The sequence below is a fragment of the Gastrolobium bilobum genome, unplaced genomic scaffold, assembly GCF_033153095.1.
Source record: "Gastrolobium bilobum isolate Gb01-03AN ecotype WA unplaced genomic scaffold, APGP_CSIRO_Gbil_v1 utg19125, whole genome shotgun sequence".
In the NCBI taxonomy this organism is placed as follows: domain Eukaryota; kingdom Viridiplantae; phylum Streptophyta; class Magnoliopsida; order Fabales; family Fabaceae; genus Gastrolobium; species Gastrolobium bilobum.
The window spans coordinates 157,420-182,695 of NW_026895862.1; the positions used below are offsets into that span (position 1 = coordinate 157,420).

The 25,276-nt window shown below is 34.4% G+C and overlaps 1 protein-coding gene across 1 annotated transcript; it reads left to right on the forward strand.

Annotated features, from left to right (window-relative positions):
- The first annotated feature begins 4,366 nt into the window (after positions 1 to 4,366).
- On the forward strand, positions 4,367 to 7,819 carry LOC133296480 (RING-box protein 1a). Its single transcript, XM_061495480.1, has 5 exons — positions 4,367 to 4,589; positions 4,681 to 4,731; positions 4,809 to 4,868; positions 7,407 to 7,478; positions 7,577 to 7,819. Exons 1-5 carry the CDS (start codon positions 4,460 to 4,462, stop codon positions 7,612 to 7,614), a joined length of 351 nt encoding a protein of 116 aa, XP_061351464.1. The 5' UTR covers positions 4,367 to 4,459; the 3' UTR covers positions 7,615 to 7,819.
- The last annotated feature ends 17,457 nt before the right edge of the window (positions 7,820 to 25,276 follow it).

Consider the following 25,276-nt stretch of genomic DNA (forward strand, 5'->3'; position numbering starts at 1 on the left):
TTCATCTTTCGATTTCAACAAATTAATATGACAATATCTAGAAAGATCATCTATGAATGTTATCAAGTACTTCTGACTACCTCTAGTAACATAATTTTTAATGTCACAATGGCCAGAATGTATCAGATCAAGAAGTTGTGTGCTTTTAGAAACCAACTTAAAAGGTTTTTTAGTGATCTTAGTTTGTGCAGATACTTCACATTTGTCAAATCGAATAGAGGCATCTGATGGAATATCAAGAGTTTTAGCTAGATGTTGTATTTTCCTGTAGTTCACATGCCCAAGTCTATTATGTAACAACTTTGGATCAATCAAAGTTGAACTCACATGGTTTATGCTCTCAGTATCTAAACTCAACCTATACATACCATTAACCATGAATGCACAGTCAAAATAACAAGAGTTAACAAATAAAGTTACTCTACCATTCATAGTTGAGAAAGGCATACAAGCTTTATCAAGTAAAGATATCAATTTCCTTTTAAGTAAAAGTACTACTCTAACTTATTTTAGAGTTAGTAGTTTACTTGAAGAAAGAACCAAATTTATAGTTGAGAAATACATACCATCTTTATCAAGCAAAGATATCAATTTCTTTTTAAGTAAAGGTACTACTCTAACTTGTTTTAAGGTTAGTAATTTACTTGAAGAAAACACCAAATTTGTAGTTCTAACATGAGTCACATTTGTCTCATCACCACTGTAATTTCCCACTGTCTTTCACTTCTATGACCTCGGTGAGTAAATTTCTATCATTTGTAGTATGACAACTAGCACCGCTCTCCAACCACCACCCAGAGAGACACTGGCCTTTCCATTCTTCATCATTCTAATGAAAGCTTGAGGCTCAGGTTCATTAGTTAACATATTAGCCTCATTTTGTGGTGTGTTATTCTTTAACTTATTTGGTAGCTTACACTCTGCTGCCCAGTGATCCCACTTTCCACATTTATGGCACTTGTCTTTCTTCTTCTTTTGAAGAGTCTTTTTGGCCTCTAACTATGAAAAGGATTAACCTTTTGGAGACTTGGACTTCTTCTGAGGTTTATTGGAATGTGAAACTAAGTAGGCAACTAACTTTTGTTGTCCTATTTGTTCCAAACTCTTCCCAGAAAATTTTGATCCTAAATATAAATAAACCTCTTTAATTTATCCAGTTTACTCTGTTCTTTCAGTCTTGAAAGAACTCCTTTCAGCAAGTAGTTTACATATGAGACTTATCATCTTTTAGCTTGTTCCTTATGTTCTCAAGTTTAACTAACTGAATTCGTATTAAATTTGAATTAAAAAAAAGAGTAAATACCCTTTTGGGTCCTTAACAAAAAATACGGTCCCCACTTTAGTCCCTTACAAAAAAAAATTAGTCAGTTGATCCCTAACAAATTCAAAGTGGACCCATTTTAGTCCTTTTGAGGGACTAATATGAGCCTTTTTTGAATTTGTGAGGGACCACGATTTCAACTAAATAGGTCCACTTTGAATTTGTTAGGGACCTCGAGACTAATTTTTTTTGTAAGGGACTAAAGTGGGGACCGTGTTTTTTGTTAGGGACAAAAAATGGTATTTACTCTAAAAAAAACTTCTCTACTAAGAGAGTTTTGGAGAACCCCTCTTGTTTTTGGAACTAAGCATTCAAATGATCTCATATCTTTTTCGTCGTCTTATACTCACTACAAGTCATGGCTAGACGAAGATTTAGAGAATTTAGCAAGTAATCCATACAAAATCTCCATCTTTGTTCCATTGATATTCACACACATTTTCAATGGTAGATGCAAAATTATTTAATACATTATGGAATATTTCATGTTCTTCTATGCCAAATTGAACATATAATTTCCAATCATAAAATTTAATAACATCAAATGATTGCATTTTATAATTTCAAAAGAACTACATTTAGCCATTTTAATAAGAGCTAAGAGTTAGAAAGAGTGCACCTTGTAGTTCTCATACTTCACAAATTAAAACAAAGCATTCAAATGATCTCATATCTTTTTCGTCGTCTTATACTCACTACAAGTCATGGCTAGACGAAGATTTAGAGAATTTAGCAAGTAATCCATACAAAATCTCCATCTTTGTTCCATTGATATTCACACACATTTTCAATGGTAGATGCAAAATTATTTAATACATTATGGAATATTTCATGTTCTTCTATGCCAAATTGAACATGTAATTTCCAATCATAGAATTCAATAACATCAAATGATTGCATTTTATAATTTCAAAGGAACTACATTTAGCCATTTTAATAAGAGCTAAGAGTTAGAAAGAGTGCAGCTTGTAGTTCTCATACTTCACAAATTAAAACAAAGGCTCCAACTTTCATCAAACTGCTCTGTAGACTTGAAATTTGCCAAAACAGACCCCAAAAACAGATCTGGAACGCCCAAAAACCTTAAGATAGACTACCCCTGTTGCTAGACACTCACCAGAACATTTTCTGATTCTTGAAATGTTTCCTAACGGAATATTCCCCAACTAACAGAATATTCCTTCGGAATATTCTTTTTCGCAGGAAAATTCTTTTTCTCATAAAAGTGTACTTAAAACTTCAAACAGTCATATATTCTTAGTTCGATCTCCGTTTATGGCCAATGACCACGCAAAATGATCGTCTCGACGAGTAGAACAAAGCCCATTAGGTTTTACTTTCTGAAAATGGCCGAAATATCTGGGATCTGGACCGAAAAGTTGCGGCTTCAGTTTCTTCAAACCTAGATCCTGGTAAATCCTTCCGTCGAATCGCGAAAATGATTTAGAATATGAGTTCCACTCGATGAGATCTTCAAATAGACACCTTACTCGCTCAAATCCGACACACGAAGTTAATGCTTCAAGATTGTTGGAGGTAATGCGTTTGAGAGAGAAGGGTTTAGAGATGCTTGAAGTATTGCACCAAGAGACATCAAGTTTAGAATGCTCAACAGTGTTACCTCGAGCTTAGGAAACCTTAGAAATAATGCAAGCTATTGGACTCCAGCCCATATGGACCCAAATAACTATGCTTTCACCTATTGAGCTTATACGTGAACATACTATTTGATTATATTATTGATATATCCAACAAAGTAAACATTTCCTCGAAAAATTTAAAATGATAGAAATTATATGATGAAAAGATAAAATTTGATACATAATCTCAGTGTTTGTTTTCATTTTCTTCTCATTTTTAAATAACTCTAATATTGTGATAATAAGCAAGAACGAAATGTAAATATATAACTGTTTTATCAGTGAGGAAAAGAAATATATGATGAATTTTAAGGTATCTCATACATACATATATATATATATATATATATATATATATATATATATATATATATTTGATAGGCATCTCATATATATTTACATGGGAAAATATTTATTTTTTTAAATGACACAATTTTATGTCATTCTTAATGAAATTACGTCGTTTTGAATTGTTTTATCATTTTCTCTTTTTTATAAAATTAGAAAGAAAAAAAATGAAGAAGAAAGAAAATAAACACATACCAAAATGACGTAATTTCATTAAAAATGATGTAACTTTGTGTCATTTAAAATGACAAACATTTTTTCTATATTTAAATATCATGAAGTTAACATATAGAAAAGGAATTAAGAATAAATCACCATTTGTTTAGATAATAATACAGTGGATAAATAAGTAAAGATGTAACATACATATAAAAATGTACTTTATGGCGTTTGCCTAGTATTTTAAAAAGTATGCTCTCTGCATTATCGGAGATTTTTTATGCTGAGATAAGGGGGTCGCCATTTAAAATTGTAAAAAAAAAAAAAAAAAACTCCGATTTAATGCAAAAAATGATGGATGATACCCATTTTGGTTGATTAGAAAAAATATGCACGAGTGAGAGTAAAATGTATAACTTTGAAGTTACCAAAATTAAATTGAAAAGGAAAAAAAAATATAATTTGTAAGTTACATATCGTACTTATTTACCATGTTTTATTACAAAATGATGAAATAATTCGATTTTTCTTTCTTCAATTTTTAAAATCACTTTAAAGATATATGTAATGCATGGTAATAGGTGAGCCAAAGTAGTGTTGAAGGGGATAATCATACGAATAACAAAAACATAAATGAAAGTAACAGATTTTTTTGTAACTATATATATAGTCATGTAGTTAAGGCCAAGTCCAGGAAGAAGAGAGGCCCATGAAATATGAGTCCAATAAACTACACTTCCCAAAAAATATTTAAAAATCTAAACTTAATGATTGAAGGCTAGCTACTCGTATTGGACTATGGACAAACTTGGATCGAGCCCAACAAGGCCCAATAAACTTCGTAATTGAAAAGGGTATATTAATACATATGATAATAGAAGCGTAGAGCTTGTACTAGTCTTGTTAACACATTGGGGAATAAACTCAACTAAACGCTACACAAGTTCCGCGCGCACACTCAAGAGAGAGAGAGAGAGAGAGAGAGAGGGGCATGGCGACTCTTGATTCCGACGTGGCGATGATTCCCGCTGGCGATCCTTCGAGCAGTGCCGGTCCTTCTTCCAAGAAGCCCAAGCGCTTCGAGATCAAGAAGTGGAACGCCGTTGCTCTCTGGGCTTGGGGTGCGCCCAATCTTAAACCCTAAATTTTACGATTATTTTTGTTGTTGTTGATGAAATTGACTTTTTGTTTTGTTTTGTTCTGTGATTGCAGATATAGTTGTCGATAACTGTGCTATCTGCAGGAACCACATCATGGATCTATGTAAGCATGTTTTTTCAATTCGTGTTTATCCGATTTGATAAGATTCCCCTAATTTAATTTTTGTTCACTGATTTTAGGTATTGAATGCCAAGCCAACCAGGCTAGCGCCACTAGCGAGGAATGCACTGTGGCTTGGGGTATGTCCAAATGCCTCATGTTTCTCGTTCGGTTATACAGTTCTTCCTACTTTTAACCTTGATCGTTGATTTTATGTGATATACCTTTTAGATTTTTATTTATTTTTTGTTCATCTGCTATCTTAGGGTTGAAACTAGATCAAATTGTAGGAATATAATAAAATATAAAAAATTTATGATAAAGACATTTTTAACTTATTTTTTTTTTAGTATTTATTAGTATTCGTAAATGTGTTCGTTCTTTTCTTTTTTCTTTCTATAGTGGAGATAATCGCACGTAATGACAGATCATGGCCATATTATTAAAAGCTTGGGGTAAGAATGGGTTTCGTTCGAGTGCCCAAAAATAATATTCCAAAGCTTTCGAATGTTCTCCGTTACTTGTGTGGATAAGGCCTATGTTATAAAGTATATAACTTCGATCATAAGGATCAATTTCCAGTCGCATAGCCTCATAATAATTTTGTAAAGCTTCTGCATAATTTCCTTCCGATTGAGCCGACATCCGTTACTGTCGTTATTCGGTTCATAGAATCGCCGTTCCAGAACCGTACATGAGATTTTCACCTCATACGGCTCCTCCTTCCTTTATGTGTATAAATGTGTATAATGATAAAAATACTACATAGAATCAAAAAAGATTGAAGTATTCTCTTTATCAACTGAGTGGGGCTAGTGTTTTTTTTTTACAAGAAATCTCTAGCCAACCTTCCTGTAAAAGATGAAATGTACAGGTTGTTTGTTATTCATAAATTACACCTAAATTGGTGCTTCAATGTGCGAAGTGGTTGTATCATGAATATTCAGCAAATTTACCGTACACCCTTCCGTCGTTTATAAAACAGAATAGCCTTTGGGTATTTGACTGAAAACCATTGTCTGAACGCAGTAATTTATAATCTTAAGGAAAACAGCTTTTGATTCACCCAAATCCCTTCCTGGTGCTGTTTGTGCCATGTTGTGCTGTGTAAAATTTTATATGGCTGGTGGCTGCTAATATTAACTCCTTGACCTTAACTGAGACAAAAGGTCTGAGTCACTCTTAGGCTGGGATGTAAGTTGAACTGGTTTAGTCTTTTGATAATTCTTTTTTTCTCTAACTTTATCAAGAAACCCACTCTTCCTCGTCCTTATATCCGCTGCCTCAAATTCATATGGCTATTTGGGTTGTTAGATTAGGTATTCTTCTTATCCTAATAGGCAACATTTTCTTTCCTTCTCTCTTTAAATTAAATTTACATCAAAATCACGCATGCAAAATATGCCTATTCATTAGTAAAATTAAGCAAAATACAATCAGAACTCTTCACTGAGGAAATATAGAAACTTCATTTCCACGATATACGAGTTCAAGTTATTTATGATTTGAAAAGGAAAAAAACATTTTGTCTATTGTAAGGAACCATTATATCAATAGTGATACAAAGCAATAGCAACATGCTTTTCAGAAAATTCAGCAAAAACCAAACATTGACCGATATGTTGCTTTTCATCCTCCTTAGAACCAATGGAGATACTAACAGTTATTGCTTTACACATCATAGATTTTATTTACATTGTTATATTTAAGCTCTGTGTACTTCCAAGATTATTCTACTCGGTATGAGATAACCAGTTTGAATTGTACCATAATTTAATGACCTCTTGTCTATTTAAATTGCTTGCAACTTTTTCAATCGAATTGCACTTTCTTGACTCAGAACTGCTGAACTGAGGTTTGAACTATGAGAATCAACTATTACGATGGTCTTCAGGCTTTGTTTGGTTTCAAGGAGGGGAAAAGAAAGGAAGGGATACCCATAGAAAATAAAAGAAAGGAAAGGATGAGAGAAGTGTAGGTGTTATTGTTTCCCTTGTTTGGCATCATCTTATGGGTAAAAAGGGATGCTTTCTTTCCTTTATTTGGTTTCATTACAAAAAAACATGTTAATGCATGTTGGTAATGTTGAGATAAATAAAAACATGTGGGTCCACTTCACTTTCTTACCTCCTTTCCAATCCTCCTAATAAAGAGTGGGATGAGAAATTGTGGGACCTATGGATTCTTATAATCTCTCCCTTTCCACCCTCTCCATGATACCAAACAATGATGTCTAGTCAATTATCATTTTCTTTCCTTTCTCTTGTAGAATGGCAAACCAAAATGATAGTCGATTCTATGCTTTCCCATTCACATTTCCATAGGTTATTTTTGTTGTGCAAATGCATTACATCATGATTTTATTTGTTCCCTTAAAATATATCTTTGCTTGTGTAATATTCTGTAGTTTTCTAACTGTTAATATACTTGTTGGTTCCACATAGATTTTGGTATAGCTAAATCCACATAATGGGGTCAAAATCTTGTTTTTGTTTCTCTTCACGAGTAAAAATATTGTGCTACTTCAGTTTAGGATTCATTCTTTTGAACAGTCAGAGCTGCAAAGAAAGTTTGTAGGCCATTCTCTAATTATGAAGACTTCTGTAGTTGTTACTATTCTGCTTAGCGTATGCATGATTACTCAAACCGTTACTTGCTCTGGCTTACATCTTATACAGGGGTTTGTAACCATGCTTTTCACTTCCATTGCATTAGTCGATGGCTTAAGACCCGTCAAGTATGTCCTCTAGGTATGCCGGCGAATTCCTTTAACCTATCCTTTTCTGTTGGGACCCTATGGATTAAGAATTGTACTTCTTAATGACCTTGTATTTCTGTGCTGGTACAGATAACAGTGAATGGGAGTTTCAGAAATACGGCCACTAAAACTTTGACGGGGTTGAGCTTGTTTAGACATTTGGACTGTCTATCCCCCCTTTTGAATATTGACAGCTATGTCTGTGTTATTTTCTTTTGCTTGTCTACTGTGTTTATCTTCAAGAAAGCCGTTTGTCTAATGGAATTCGGTATACACTAACGGTAACATGTACAGTTAATATTGTAATGTTTAGATTTGTGTTTCATTTGCCCCCTTTCGACAGTGTTTGTGGTGTTTTCTCACATAAAAGAAAGAATTATAATTTGCTGAAGTGTATGATCTGGTGTTACCGAGATTGCTTTGAAAATATTTTGATTTATGAACTCGGTTTGTCTGAATTACCAACTATTTTATTTTGTGAGGTTTACAAACTTTATGAATCAGGTATCCTTGGTACACATTTTAGAAAAAGTTTAATGCAACATTTCTTTACAAAAGGAAAAAAAATCATTGGTACTGACCACATTCTAATGCAGTCGTAGTTTCAAAGAGTACAATTAAGCGAGGTGGAAAGTTGGACACACTTGTGTTGCATTTTTATTAGGACTCGAGTCTTGATAAAGCTCTATTTGTTCGAGTTGTAGTTTAGTCACTTGCTCCATACATTAAAGGGTCAAAACTGGAAATGATTTTGTTGGATATTATTTTTTATATTAAGCGGAATCAATAGTGTGGTTTTATTTTTGGGTTTATTATTTGTTATAGTGTAGGAGATAATTTTTATTTTTTACACATACATAAAAGTTTGTTTTCTCTTTTTTCACATGGGTTTTACACATTTTATGTGTTTAAGAGATAAATTTATCTTCTATAATATGAGAAATATTAAACCCTTTATTTTCATGAAGTTTTTATCACCTATCAAGTAGCGTGGCTGCTCAATCTGTGCCCTGACTCAACACCACGCGCGAAAGCTCCAAACGGTAACCTCCATCCATCACCCTACGCCCAACCACCAAAGCCACACCCAGATCAAATCTGCATTCCCGACCCATCAAGCCCTGCGAACCCACCTGCGCCTTGCCACCTTTGCGCCCCTAACCGCGCCATCAACGCACCCCTTTGTAGCCACGCTTTGCCTCTTAGGCCTTGTACCCTTTCTTGCCATGGTTTTTTGGGTCTAGGAGAGGGGCTTTAGTTTTGTTCAATTGGAAAGGGAATTCTTCTTAGTCCGAAGGATTTTTTTTTTTTTTTTTTTTAATTTGAGCTGTGTTTATTGGACTTATTCAGTCCAAAAGCTAAACATCCAAAAATTGATATATTCTGGTTCCGGTTGTTAAATTGGTTTGGGGAAAATGATTTAATTTATAAAATGATTTGCTTCTTAATTCGATTAAGAAAAATGCGAATATTTATGATTCCGTTTGGTTTGTGTTTGATTTGATTTAATGATTTTTTCCACGTCCCAATTTTTCTTTTCATTTCTTTATTAATTTGTATAACTTTTATTCACGATAAGATATTAAATATAGTTATCAAAAGAAATTTTTTAAATATTTATGATTGAATGTGTCACCACCAAATTTTATCAACTTAAAAATACAAGGTTGACTTACGTCACCGCAACATTCCATTACGAGGCACGAAATGTGAAAAATTGCCCCCGTAATCTCCAAGACATGGCTGAGCAATGCGAAAACACTATGTGTAAAGGTTAAATTGTCACGAATAGCTTGGGAAAAATTAATAGTAGAGGTGATAATGTTTAACATGAATAGCTAACACGACACGAAAAATTTGTGTTCAGGTTGTTCTGTTTTTAAATTTGTGTTGTGTTTGAGTTAGTAAAAATTAATCCAAAAAAATTCGTTTCGTATTGTGCAACTCGCAAATTCAAAATTGACCCGTATTAATCTTCTACAACTTATTTTTTGTGTTGTGTCGTAAACAGGTTATTCGTATTTTTTCGTATCATGTCAACCTGCTTAAAAATAATATAATTTGGGGTTGACAAGTTATTTGTGTCATGTAACACCCTGTATGCACCCGGTGTATTAAACATACATATGGCTTATGATGCACGGACACGGACACGGGACACGGGACACGACACGACACACCGACACATTAATTCTAAAAAATGTCATATTTGAACACGTTGGGACACGTTTAGATATTAAATAAAATTTTTAATATATATAATATAATTTATATTTAATACATATAAGAGTCCATAATAAGTCATATAACCAATCAAATATTTATATTTCATAACATAAATATAAATATAAATAATTTTTCGTACTTTGTTAATTTTTCATGTCAAATTTCATAACAGAAAAAAATTAATTTATAAATTATTTCTTTTATATTTAGTTAACAAAATAAAATTAAGATTTTATTTTAAAAAAAAAAAACCGTGTCCGAGCGTTGACCGCATGCCAAAAAAAGTTGACCGCGTGTCGGAAAAATGTGCTGGAACGTGTCGGAGAGTTGACCGCGTGTCCGACACGCAAATTTTTCTTGGATGAGCGTGTTCGTGCTTTGAAGCATATGACAATAGCGCAACAAAGTAAATGCGAAAGCTAACTTTTTCTTTTCAATTATAACATTATCATTATTAACCAAGTTGATTACTTTTTTCTTTTTCAAAATATTGTCTGTATGTAAATTGTAATAAAGAACTACCTGAATAACCTCATGATATAAATGGGTATCTAGTCACGAAACTACAACACCTAGACCGTACAATATCCTGATACATTATACAACTCAAGTCTGAAACATCATAACAAATACTAATGTGGCATGGACAACCCCCATGCTCGTCAAATAGGACATCACAATAAGTCTCAGATACACTAGCCATATAGGAAATAACAAGGCATAATCATATGAACAAATAGTAATAAAGAAGCATGGATCAATCAGCTCAACTCCGTCCTCCTGCCGCTAAAGGTATCTACCCCAGAGGTACTTGTACCTGAAAATGTGCCCCAACACGGGGTGAGATCTCTAAAAAGAAATCTCAGTAAGACAAGGGGTCCTCAAGGATCTCTCCACCCCAAGCTCACTTACATACGCAATATAAGTTCCAAAACATTATGATAATATCATTTCCAAAATTTGTGCAATGCAGCATATATCTATATCATGTGTGTAATAATCCTACTGGCCAGAGAATAAAAATGTAGGGATTACATACGTCTACAATCCACAGTACAAGGAACACCGCTTGTACCTCACCCACGGAGTTTCCATCTTGTATGTTTCCACATACTCAGGATTACCGTCTAGGTGGTACACCACATACATATCATATGGCACTTGCACTCAATAGAACAGCTCAATGGCATATCAAGAATCATCATTTATTTTCATAAAAACACAGCATGCATATAACCATCCCTCCATGAGGTATGGTGGAACCAACAATGGGAAAAACCGAGGACATGAAAGCTTACCTCTTAAGCAATCAATCCCAAGTCAAGAGTTCACAACAACCCACAGTCATCAAACAACACACTCTCGGTCTGTTTATACCAGAAACATCATCAATATTCATATTCTAAAGGTTCATTTCATTACGACAACATTTTCTTTTTCGTTTAGTGCTCTTAGGCTTCTCCCAAAGCCATAAGCTCTTAATCTAAGTGATTCTGGCTTAATTAACTTATTACAGAGGTTCATATTAACCATTCATGGGTCCAGAAACCCAATCAACACTACTGTTTAGACAGAACAGCGCACAACATTGAACTTCCCAGAATATCCAGATATTCCACGGGGACATATCCGGATATCCATATCCGGATATCCATATCCGGATATCTCAAATCCCATATCTGGATATCAATTTCCGGATATCATATTCGGATATCTCAAACCCCATATCTGGATATTAATATCCGGATATCATATCTGGATATTTTGTGACAGAAATGTAGTTTCTGCATTTCGCGAAGATATCCCTCCAAGGTTCCATTTTTTAACACTATTACACGTCCAAGCATGCATTTTTAGACACCTTAAGGTCAGTGTTTATGTTGGCTACCTACTCATCTCGTTTTACATGCCAAGACTTAACTTTTAACATAGAAAACTCATGAACAAGGTTCAAGAACATACCCCAAAGGCTCAAAACAGAACAAAGGGTTCTCTTGGAGCTCTCTATGCAACTCTAATGATCAGACTACACAAGGCCACGAAAATGACTATCAAAGCTCGGTCCTTTCTCTTCAAAGGTAACTTCTTGGATTATCAAATGCCAAGTAAATGGCTTCCTCCACAAAAACCCAAGAACACAACCCCTAAACTCACCCCACACGGTAACAACACTCAGAAAAAGAGCATCTTTTCCACTCACAATGCTAGTTCACACTAAGCTAAGGTGTTTTGGTGAAGAAAGTTGGGAAAAAGATGATCACTTGGGTTCCACAAGGAGAAGAGAGGAACGTGAAAATGAGGAGAGCAAGGCAGCAGCAAAAACTCATGTAGAAGACTGAAGGATCAGCCTAGGGCTTTGTGCCACTAAACATTTATAAGCACATTAAGTTTTAATCGTCGGTATTAGCACTAATAGCTCCGCTAATCATTTTAATCTCAAATTTCAGATTCTGAACCTAGTCATTTTTCTAGAATTTTTCATATTTTTATTATAATTTTCGCAGCACTTTGCCGGTACGTGTTTCTACGTAGCCGGTATCAGTCCTGACGTCAGTTCTCATTATTTTGACTACAAACTTGATATACCAGTCCTAAATATTATTCTAGGAATATTCACATACTTATTATAATTTTTTGGGATACTTCATCGGTACACAATTATACCGTGAAGCAGAATCGGTATCCACACTTTTCGTTAGAAAAGCGACTTTCAACGTTATTAAGCCCTTATATTAATTATTTAAGCCCTCTCATAAATATTCAAGGTCAACTATGAAATTTATCTCTTAACTCATAATTAAATTAATTAAATTCTTAATTTAATGGTGCGAGGTCTTACATGTCATGTCCCACATCGACACACTATGAATTTGCGGGTTATTGGTGTTATTCGCATCAACAAGAAAAATAAGCAGGTCATGTTGAGGTCAAATGTTTTAACTCGATTTCAAATTTCATGTCGTACTTGTGTTGAGTGTATTTATGTTTATGTTAAATTCGTATCATATTGTGTCAATTCGAATTGTCACCTCTAATCAACAGTGAATTGTTACAACGGACCTTCAAGAATGAAAGATTGCAAGCTGACCTTCACCATAATACAAAAGACCGAATGGCTTACAAATCCCACTTAAAAGATAGAATACATCCTAAGGTGTGGAGCATGTTAGTATATGGATGCCTTAGAGACAATCTTTTGATTATATTAAGACATATGTGTACCTTTTATATTGTCGTAAATAAATCATAAGCACTCTTTATCCTGTTTCATATTTGTCTCGATATTATTGTTAATATATTATATGAGTAACTAGATAAATCCCTTGGAATAGAATAGGTATCTCTTGAGTATCTGTGATGAGATCACGATCATGAGGATTCAAGGATACCAGATGTTTATTCATAAATTTTATGTTCCTAGTCTAGAGACACTGAGAATGGGGATCAGTGGTCTCGGATAAGACTAGCACGACTTATTTACTTGTATGGAGATATCTTAGCTAAAGTCGTGGGTGGACCTATAAGGGTATAGCTCACACTAAACAGACCCACAAAGAGACTCTATGAGGAAATCTCACAAATAGTATCATTAGAGCAGCTTCTTATTATTTGGGTATGTCTTTTCTTAGACCAGAAGTTTTCACCTAGAGTGTGTTCTAGAAAGCATGTTTTGATTGTATACCTCGTCTGCTTGAAACATGGAGATACATAGGTATATCTTTGGGCATGTCTTGAAAGAACACAAACCTAGGGTGATAAGCTGAAGGAATTCGTCAAATCTCTGTAAAGGATTAGGTTATCTGTAAACCGGAGAAATCGGGATGACATTTACGTGACTCGGGAATCTATGCATAGTAAAAGAGATCATGAGATGATCCGCCTTTAGATTCAGTAAATTGAAGATTCCCTATTTCGAATTAAAGCTTACCCTAAACCGCAAGGGTTTATACATCTCCTCACCCTAAGTTTAATGGGAAGGTAACCGAGACGAAAGAAAATACATACAATAACCAAATTCATTTAATAGGAAGATCATGTCATTAACCTAACTAGCTCTGGGGCAACAAAGCATTGCTAGTGCTCTGTGTTGTCATTAAATGGGTTGTGGTCTTGTTGGGCCCAAGCCCATTTATGTCAGTGGCTATGTTGGGCCTAATGGGTCACACACTAACACCTGTCTTGACATTATAACATTAAAGGTTTTGGGCCTAATAATAGTTTTTAGCCCAAGAAGAAGTTTGGAAGCCTACCTAAGAAGGAAGGAGGCGCATGGATGGTGATAATGAGCTTGGATAGTCTAAGACATTATTAATTAATTTAAATAGTTAAATTAATTATCTAATATTTAATTTCATAATTTAAATTTTGAATTTAAATATTTGAATTTGAATTGACTATAGTAGTTTTGTTTCATAATAAAAGGAGAAGATAAGAGCTAGATTTGAATTTGAATTCAATTAGCATCTTATCATAATAATGTCCTTGATTTTAGGAGAGGATTTTATGGCTGAATGAGGCGCTGAAATAGGCAGCCATATGATGGTTGTTAGACCAATAAATTGACTTGGTTGTCAGCCTTATTTCGCTCCATGATTTGTGCGCTCCATGATCTGATTTTGGAGTGATTTTATGACTCAAAATCAGCAGCGTATAATCCTCCTTTAGTCTCTTTTTAAAGGTGAATTCGGCTAAGAGTTTTGGTGTGAAAAACTTGCCACTTCTCCTACCATTCTATGCGCCACTCTTGTGATTTTTCTTGCTGAAAAATTCACTCATCTAAACACCTTGAAACCTTGCCTCCTTCCTCTCCTATTGGGACACCTAGCTTGCTTCCTTTTGGGTTTCGATTGGTGGTTTTCAAGAAAGGTTCTTGCATCTTGACAAAGGGTGGTGTGGATCAACATTAGAGGGTTTGAACCTTCAAGCCTAACATTGATCATCTTCGAGTTTTGAATTACAAACAAGGTAACATTCTGTCCTAAAGCATGTATCTTGAATTGGTATGTGTAATTACGCTTGAGAAAAATTTTGTTTTTCCCTCTCACATGCCTACGGCCATCAAGGCCCTTTCTTTCAGAGCATGTCCAAGAGGCATGATTAATCAACTGGAACCAACACACTCCCACCAACTTTGACGATCACAACTCGATATCTCAGTGCTTTGAACCTGCAAGCATAGCTTAGTAGTTTGAGCTCGTAGATTATTGTACTTGGGGGGAGGGGGGATTTTTGTAGACTAATATAATAGGTCCCATAGGCTCTAGAATATTAAGGCTAAGGATGTCCTTATTCAAAATATGAATCATTAGACAATTAATAGAATTTTTTTATTACAGAAGTTGTGTCTACTCAAATACTATCACTCTCGGGTAAACCTTATCTATGTATAGAGGATTACAGACTATAAGTACATGAATTAGGATCTTCTCATGTGGAGTTTTCACATGACCGTGTCATGTTAATTAATCCCAGCCATTTATTATTTTTAACAGTAAATCAACAGTTACTTTTTCACCTTATCTTATTATCTCTCCTCTTCTTTCTATTTACCTATTATTTCTCTCTCTACTTTACCTTCCCACGTTTTCAGCTATTCAACAAACCAATTTAGAATCGAAAAATCAATTTCTCTTTTCATCTCCCGCCTCTGTTTCTCACCTTTTACGCCTAGTCCATGCCATTTTTTTTTAGTGAAGTATCAAAAGATTGATCAATATATAGTGGTACTTGTTCAATCTTTTGGTGTCAAACTTTTAAAGTGGTATAGTTACACCCTTTTTATTTTTTATTTGAGATGTGTTAGACCTTTCAATTCATAGATGTGGATCTCGGACCTATGAACGAGGATACTCCTGAAACCCGCGCTTTTACTTACATCTCTGTTTCTTTTGTTGCCTCTTACTTTCAGTTATAGTTCTTGAGATAGTGTTTTTTGTCCACGGTAAAATACAGCCCCATACTTTTGTTGAAAAGAAAAATATATTGGTAAGTGCTTTTGTCCATACATCTGTTTGTTGCATCTTTAGTAAGCCATTTTGCATGTCTAAAGGCAAATAAATTTGAAATGTAGGTTGAGCAATAAGGTTGACCTTGTCCATCATCCATGGTTAAAACAACATTCAAATGCTAATAAGTAAGCCTATGGAAACAATACATCATATTTCTCAATTTTATCTTTTTAAATAAATTTTTTATATTTAAATTTATTTATTTTGTCATGTTAGGATGCCAAGTGATTTAATTGTTGCACAAAATGCACCTTGCATGGATGTAGAGTTAGATTGGCAACCTAGAAAAGGCAATACATTTAGTACTTCAGAATAGGCATGGAAATTTTGCACTGATTATGGTGCTAGAATTGGATTTAATGTTCGAAAGCAATATTATAACAAGAATAAAAAGGGAATAATTTTGATTGTTATATATAGCAAAGAGGGTGTTCATAGAGTAGACAAAAGGAATCATTTAACTGTCAATCCTCGACTTGAAACTAGAACTAATAGTCTAGTAAGATTGGAACTCAAATACTTGAAAAATATTGAGTAGTATCAAATTTATGATTTTTGTGATGAGCATAACCATCCTTTGCATCTGAGGAGACAAGTCACATGCTAATATCTCAAAGAAAATTGTCTTAAGTTCAAGCTCATGAGATTGATTTGGGTAATGATTCAAGCCTTAAGCAAAAGGCTTCATTTGAATTAATGAGTAGACATACTCTTGGATCAAAAGAATTATCTTCATTGCAAAAGGTTGAGAAATATGGCATATGGGGAGGTAGGAAGATTATTATAATACTTTCAACAAGAATCAATAGAAAGCTCATCATTCTATCATACAGTCCAATTATATATTGAAGAACAAAACAAAATTATTTTTTGGGTTGATGCAAGAACGATAATGGATTATGAATACTTCAGTGATGTGGTTACCCTTGATACTACATATAGTACCAATAATGCATATAGACCTTTGGCTGTGTTCGCAGAATTTAACCACTTTAGAGGAATGGTGGTTTTTGGAGATGCACTTCTTTATGTTGAGACTTCAGAATCATTAGAGTGGCTCTTTAGAGAATTTTTGAAAGCACACAAGAACAAGAAGCCTCAAACTCTTTTCACGGATCAAGACATTGTAATGGCTAAAGCTTTACCACAGGTAATGCCTGAAACATATGATGGTTTATGTTCTTGGCACTTGATGCAAAATGGTATAAAGCACCTTGGTAGTTTGATGAAGAATGAGTCTTATTTTTGAAAGACTCTAGTTTTTGCATATACAAATGCTCAGAGGAAGCTGATTTTCAAAGAGCATAGGATAAATTGCTGAATGATTATAATCTGAAAGATAACAAATGGTTAATATGTGTGTGCAAAGTAAAGGGAAAATGGGCAAAATGTTATATTTAAAATACTTTCACTATTGGCATGCAAAGTACACAACTTAATGAAAGCTTGAATGCAGATTTGAAAACTTGCATGAAACCTGACTTGGATATCATATAATTTTTCAAACACTTGGAAATGGTGGTTAGTGATAAGAGATATAATAAGTTGTAGTGTGAATTTGAATTTAGGCAAAAGGTACCAAGGTTGAAGATGGAAAATTCACCTTTATTGCAACAGGTTGCACAAATATATATTTTACCTCTTTTTGATCTTTTTCAAAAAGAGTATGACAAATATGCAACATGTTATATAAAAAAGGAAATGAAGGTGAACTAATCCATCAATATTTTGTTGGTTTATGCAACGAGGATGGAGAATTTAAAGTTTCATGTACTCCTTCCACAAGTACAGTTTCTGGTAGCTGCAAATTTTTTGAACCTTTTGACATTTTGTGTTGTCATGCCATCAAGGTTCTTGATGTCAAAGATATAAAATTAATGACCATTTAGTATATTTTGAAAAAGGTGGACTAGGGGAGCAAAAAATTAATTTATGAAAAGATACACATGGCAAACATGTTCAAGAAGTTGCTAATCTTGATAGGACACAACGCTATATGCAAATTTGTCCTAAATCTGTGACAATAGCCACACAAGAATATGATTGTAAAAAAGCTTATATCTTTATGGAAAAGGCCATAGAAGATTTACGAATGAAAGTTGATGATATTTGCAAGAAAAACTTAGGATTAGAAAATAGTAATGTTGATCTTTCTTTCTCTTTCCCAAATGAAAATCATTTCCTACAAGTTAAAGGCTTGAAAAGAAGAAATGGTATAAAGAATTGGAAAAAACGTCCACAGAGTTGGTTGAGAACCAACCCAAAAGGATAGAAAAGATTCCAAAAATTAGTGCTTCATAAAATAAACAATTGAAGGTAATTTTATTTGCAATAATATATTTGTATTAATGTTTATAATATATTTGTTTTATGTTAATTGAACAGGACCCACTCCATGATACTTTTTTCAATCAATAAGCACGAAGTTTAATCCATTTTCAATTCCTTTGAGATATATTATAAATTTATTTGTAATATATATGACTCATATTGGATGCAAACTTTCTTATTTATCTAGTTCTCAAATCTATGTATTCAAATTATTCCAGGTAATGTTAAATCAAGAAGCAGTTGACTCTATTAGAGGTATAAAAGATATATTTTCGAACTCCAACTCTGTAATTGTTGATTAGATTCCAATTGTAATTAAAATCTACATATTTGGATTAATTTAACTTTAGTTAAATTATTTTTTCAATTAACCTCTATCATCATAATTTATCTTAATTAGTACAATATATACAAAAATTATATCTGAAAAGTATAAATGAAACAATAAAATGCATAAATAAGAGATACATATTAAAAATATTCAATATCGAGATAAATCCAACAAAAATCGAATAAAAAAAAAGCTAGTAATTACATTTTTGCTTATGACGGTAAAGAATTTAATAATTAAATTACCTGCAAAATTTATTTATTTTATTTTAAAATTTGGGTTCCCATAAAAAATGATCTTACGTTTATATTCAATATCTTAATTTTTTTTTGGCAGAAAGGATTTTACGTTTATATTTTGAAAACAAAAACAGGCAGCGAGCGAGGGATTATTACCCTCGAGATAAATAAAAGGTGTTGTAGTTGAGTTGTTGTGTGTCGTTCGTTCTGCTTCAATTCATCAGAATGATTCGTCGGTTCTGCTGTTTACAGAGTGCGTCAACAACCTCTATCGCTTCTACCACCACCAATAAGAAGCCCATTGTCCTCTTGGGCGCACCTCAGGTTCTCCAACAACTTACTTTTCTCTCCAACTAACTAACCAACTTTCTTTACTAACTTCATTCCTCTAATTTTTATTTTACAGGTCTCGGCTATTGTCCTTGATGCGCTTCTCAATGCTTCTGCTTCTCCAGATTCTTTATTTGAGGTATTCATTCATTCATTCATTCTTGTATCCTCAATACCATTTTCTTCTATTTTCTCTCACAATCACAGTCATTAGCATTCATTTTCAAGTCTCAATCAATCACTGAATCACTGATATGGTATTCTTTATTAATTAATATTTAGGTTGCGGCTATTGTTACACAGCCAGCTGCTAGAAGGGACAAAGAATTCAGAGATTCATGCCCGGAGTTGAGGACAAAGGGTCCGCCACTGGATGGGGCTGATGAAGATGAAGATGACGATGACGATGGTGGTGGTGATGCATTCTTTGCCTTTCATGATTTTTTTTTTTTATTCAGCAGCAATGAGGGAGTGGAGTGGGCCTTTCCTCATCGTCATGCATTTCACGCCTTCTTTCCTTTCACTTTCTCTTTCTCTTTGTCTTTCTCTGACTTTGGCTTTGTCTTTGACTTACTCGCCTCTCCGTGTTGCAGATGGTGTTGCCGTTCTTGGAGACTCCTCTTAATTAGACCCAATTCTTCTTCATGTTCTTGTGGTTCCTGTTCTTGGAAACAACTCTTAATCAGACCCAATTCTTCTTCATGTTGTTGGGGTTCCTCTTCCTCTTCTTTGAAACAACTCTTAATCAGACCCAATTCTTCATTGTTATAATACTGTGGGGTCACCTTCTTCATGTCTTCATGTTGCAGATGCAGTAGTCGCTGTTGCTCTTCTTGGAAACTCTTAATCAGAAGCAGTTCTTCTGCATTATAATACTGTGGTACAAGGACAGATAGAATTACGTCCAAAGAGCGAGGCCTAAAGGGTTTGGTAGACATCTTTTGACGCGTCTCCCAATCTGTAATCTTCCCCACCAATTCCCACAGAGTTTTCTTGTCCCTCTAACTCATGGTGGCAAAGCACAAGTTGAAGAATGGAAGCGTTTATGTAACGGTGAAGTGAGTGACTGAGTGATGGGGTTTCTGTTCAATTTATAGTGATCAGCTATCAGAATTAGAATCGTCACAAGAAGAACTTTTGGAGGTAATCTTTTTTATTTTTATTTTTTGTATATAAGAGGTAATCTTTTAATACATGTGTAACTCGATTTGTTTCTTTTAAATTTTTGAATCTTTAAATATTTAATATCAGTTAAGATAATTCCCATCTATAACTTTCAAATAGATAGCTGTCCAAATATGTGACTAACTAACACGGTTATTTTCGTATCTTTTCTGATTTGATATTAGTAAAGACAATTTCCTTTTATAACTTTCAAAAAAACATAGCTTTCCAAATAAATAACTAACTAACTAACACGGTTTATTTGATTTAAATTTTCATATCTTTTCTGTTTTGATATTAGTAAAGAAAAGGGGGTTTGGGTTTGGTTTTGGTTCAATTTAATGTTCTCATGTGATCCGCTGCACACTTCTCTTGCCATATTTGTTTGGTATTGGTGCTCCTTCCTGTGAATTTTCTCCGTAGAATAACCCCATTGTTCCTTGAAACTTGTCTTCTTTTCAGATCCTATATGAGTTTCTTCTGTTATGCTCTTCTTTTTTGTTTATTGCTCATTCTGTAGCCTCTGCTTGGATGCTGAGAAATTCCTCAGATGTGGTATATGGTTGACACATGATAATGCCTTTGCTTATTGACCCTGATATGCCATTTTTTCTTTAAAAAAATTGTGATATAACCTCAAATCACAGATGGTTTAGATTTTGCAGTTGTAAGATATGCTCTTCTTGAAGCAGTGACAAGTTAATTCAAATAATGTTAATTATTTTTTAAAAGAGGAACTAATTTTCATTTGTCATTCATAATTCTTTTAGGAATAACGAAAAAAATATCTCTGTTACTGTTTAACACATCATTACTTCTAAGGCTTCCTGGTTTGCAGAATATCATCCTAGAAAATAACTAAATTTATTATTTGATGTGCAGGCCCCAGTGGACCCTACTGATCAAGGTGTTGATGCCATTCCCCGCTCTACAGCTGCCCCAAATTGGACAATTAATGTTTCAGATGTAAGGAAGAAATTGTTACGTAATAAATTAGTTAACATTATGATAGTAGAACACATGATCAAGGAATCCATATTATGTTTCCAGTGTATGTGCCTGCATGCCTTTCACAGTAAAACTTTCGCCATTAGCAGAAGCAGCGTTGGAAAACTAACACTAGATATTACAATTTTTTAAGATATTCTAAATCCATACATGCTTAGAGGACTCAAACTGACTCTAAGAAGACTAATTTTTCAGTTTCATTTGACAAAATGTGTCTGCTGATTTTGATTATTTTTTGGTTAATCATTAAAAGCAGTTCTTTTATCTGTATTATGCCCTGCTGCCCTAAACCCTAAAAGTTAAGTCTTCCGCTTCAGGATTTAATTATCCACGCTTAAAGGCATCATAAATAAGTTAACAATCCGATGATCAAAATTGGGGCGTTACATTATGGTATCAGAGCAGTTTACTAGGGATCCCTGATTGTAGTATGATTGTGTTAAGTGTTGTATAGTTGTATGTAGACTCTTATTGATTATCGCATATGTGATTCCTTAGTGTGGGTCTGATCAACCCATTCCTTCGTGTTATATGTGTGGTCATCATAAGAAGCCTATGTGTAACCCTTGAGCACCTATTGTAAGTCCTTAGCCTGATGTTGTGGCTGTAGTGTTGATTTCTCCACGGACAGAGATGACTGTAAGTAAGATATGAATATTAGAGGACTTAAGGAGAATAAACTTGGATGTTTTGTCTTACTCAATTATGTACAGGTGAACTTAGTGATTTGACTTCAGTACGGTGAGTGAATTGAAACTTGATGAATTATTGAAAATTGTGAACATGTATGCTTAGGTATGAGCTTGAATATTTGATGTTTGATTAGGAAGTTGTAAATCCCTGATTTAAGGGTGTGCACTTGAATAAAATGTAATGAGTAATGTAAAGAGATGAATTGAATCTTTGAAATTGAATCTGAGAGATGTGACCATTTGGAATGATTATGCTAGTGATGTGCTAATTGGAGATATATTGAAATATGGAATTTAAATCCATAAGGAGATAGTATTGACTAAACATAGGTGAGATGAATTAATGTTGTATTATGTGTGTAAGGAAGATGTTGAGAGATTTGTCATGGATGACATAAGACAAATGTACAATGAAGACATCATTGTAGTTAATGGATGTCAATTTTAATTGGTAGACTTGCGATAGATGAAAATGGATGGGACATGTAAATTGTAGAATCTTATGTAAAATAATACTGGAAATTGTATAAGAAATCATGGTCTCGTGATGTGTGTATATATATATATATATTGTGCTTGTTAAATAATCCGATATTTGATATGGATTGTTGAGAATATAATATGATGTGATATAGTATATATATACATGTATATGATACAGACACCAGATGGACTGGGTCCATGTGTGATCTGGAGTGTATTGGGAACACATTTTGCCGTTATATACGGATATATTATAATTATGAATTTCCCTATGCACTGGGTGCACATTTTACAATTTGATATTATGATCTCTGTACGGCTTATGTGCCCGGAGAATATTGTTATACCCTGTGAGGATTGTCAGATGGTGTTGACCAAGTAGTAGGACTGTATTAAAGGCTACTCTTGGAAGTAACCATTGAATATTATGTCTATGAACATAATGGGCTTATATGCCATTGTATAGTCTTATATGCCATAGGATAAACTTAAATGACAGTGGATATCCATAAAGGATAAATGAAGTATACATAATGGACTGATTGTCAGTCTACATTTTGGAAGAATAAATGGATAATGATCCTGTGATGGCCTAAGTGCCAGTATATATATATGTTGAATTGGCCTGGTGCTTGTACGTAAATGTCGTGACCGTGAAATTATATGATTAGTGTATGGACTAATGTGCAATAGAGTGTGAAATTACGTGGTTAACGAAAGAGCTAATGTGTAATAAAAAAAATTTGAGTGTGAAATTGGTATGATTAGTTAAAAGACTAAGGTACCATTAAATAAAAAAATTGTAAATTGTATTATCAGTGTAAGGACTGATATACAATAAAGTTGTGTATTGTATTATCAGTGCAAGGACTGATATACAATAAAATTATGAATTGTATTATCAGTGCAAGGACTGATGTACAATAAAATTGTGAATTGTACTATCAGTGCAAGGTGTAACACCCCGTTCTAGAACCGGTTTGTTAACATCGCATTATGATATTAAGCGCAGTTACAATCACATGGGTTCAATTAAAATCCGATTAAATTTTTCTTTTTAAAACATGCCGAATTTAAAATGCCCAATTCCGTGATCATAACCATATTACATTGCGGAATAAAATGAATTAAGCTTAACATCATACTCTTATTATATTAGACCAAAGGTGGTTAAATGTCCTCCTCTCTTCATTAGCTACGCGTGGTTTCGAACCGCGCCTCATTTGGAGCTTTTTAGCTCAAGTTATGACAAATTATAACAATACATGTTTATATTGGACACAGGCCGCGCACGCTTAAGCGCGCTATCGGGCGCTAAAGCGCCCACTGGCAGAGAGGAACTCGTCTTTTTGCAGCTAAGGGCGCTTAAGCGCGCTACCCGGGGCGCTTAAGCCCCCATTTGGGCGCTTAAGCCCGCGGAGGCAAAGAGCATGGGCTCTCACAGGGGCAGCAGGGCACTTAAGCGCGCTCCAGGGTGCTTAAGCGCGCTGCCAGAAAATTCTACACACTCTCATTTTTCAATTCTAAACCTAGGGGAAGTGAATCCCACTTGACAAGCCTCAAATGTCCATGCTTCCAAGCTTATTCCTAGTACTTCTTCAACCTCTCCACATGGATTAGACTAAAATTGGGCAGCATCTCCTTTGTTTTCTCAATGTTTCCCAATTTATCACTAGGTACCTAATTAAGTTTCCAGCTTAACAAGTCCAATACATAAAGTGCATACATGCATTTATCTTAAAGTAAGCATCATTTACAACATATCTTCATTACAAATCAGGGAACTTAGCTTACAAAATACTATGATCATTCCCTTGGCTCCCATCCACAAAAGAGATAACCAAAGGCATGAGCATAGGCTAAGTCCATTCAAATAAAACAGGATATACATCTATCAATGAACAAGCCTATACATGTGAACTACAAAATAACATGTATAATCTCAAAAGACAACATCTTCATGTATTACTACTAATCCAACTAAGGCCACTTGCCACCGGTGGCTCCTGCAGCATCTTTACCTGAAAGGGGGTCCCCACAACACGGGATGAGATATACGAATATATCACAGTAAACCAGGGGTCCTTGGAGCATCTCTCCACCCCATAGTTCAATAACAGTGTAATAGCAATAACAATAATAATGCAATAAATACATATCCATGCAGTGTGTAACAAACATCTCTAGGAGAAATCCCTCGAGCTCTCAAGCTCTCATGCTGTCCTAAGGATGCTCAAATGCAAATAGTCCTACTGGCCAGCTAAACTACCAAGTATGATTTACGCATCATCATGCAACATACCAACATAGGGAAACACCATCCTATGCCACACCAAAGCATACACATACGTATAACAAAGCATTAAACTATTTCATTGCATTTATATACACTATCACAACCACTACCCAATCAGGGCTTGGTGGAACAATCAAGGGAATTATACCCAAGGTCCGAAGGCTTACCTCAAGCTTCCAATTCACCCTTTGTTCTTCACCAATCTCAACAATACTCTTCTCCAAAACCAACACCAATTCCAAGGAGCTAATCGAGCTCCATCACTTGCTCCAATGGTTGGTCACTCACGGTTGGTCCAAATGCCTCAATCCTAGACATCACATGGACACAATTATTATTCAACCAAATCATTGATTACTAAAGCAAGCCAACCCATAATCAAGTGCATAATCTTGTAATTTTCAAAGTATACACCAAGGACTAACTAAGCTCATTTGCACCGATTAAATGTCATTACTAACATTTTTCATAACATTCACCAAGTCTCAATCCTCCTAGAATATAGCCAATCTATCAACATTTTCATAAAACCCTAAAACACTATTCATCAAAACCTAAATCATGCAAAACTCAAGGAAAATGAGATTTCTTACCATGGTTAACCTTAGAATCACTTAGGGAGTAGAGCTTCAAATCAACCAAGCTTCAAATCAACAATACAAGGCTTCTTGGTAGATTATAG

Excerpts from the sequence above, each read along its gene's own strand:
- LOC133296480 (XM_061495480.1), top strand. The coding sequence starts at position 4,460 with ATGGCGACTCTTGATTCCGACGTGGCGATGATTCCCGCTGGCGATCCT. Across the intron at positions 4,590-4,680 it reads CGTTGCTCTCTGGGCTTGGG|ATATAGTTGTCGATAACTGT; the intron begins GTGCGCCCAATC and ends CTGTGATTGCAG. Across the intron at positions 7,479-7,576 it reads CCGTCAAGTATGTCCTCTAG|ATAACAGTGAATGGGAGTTT; the intron begins GTATGCCGGCGA and ends GTGCTGGTACAG.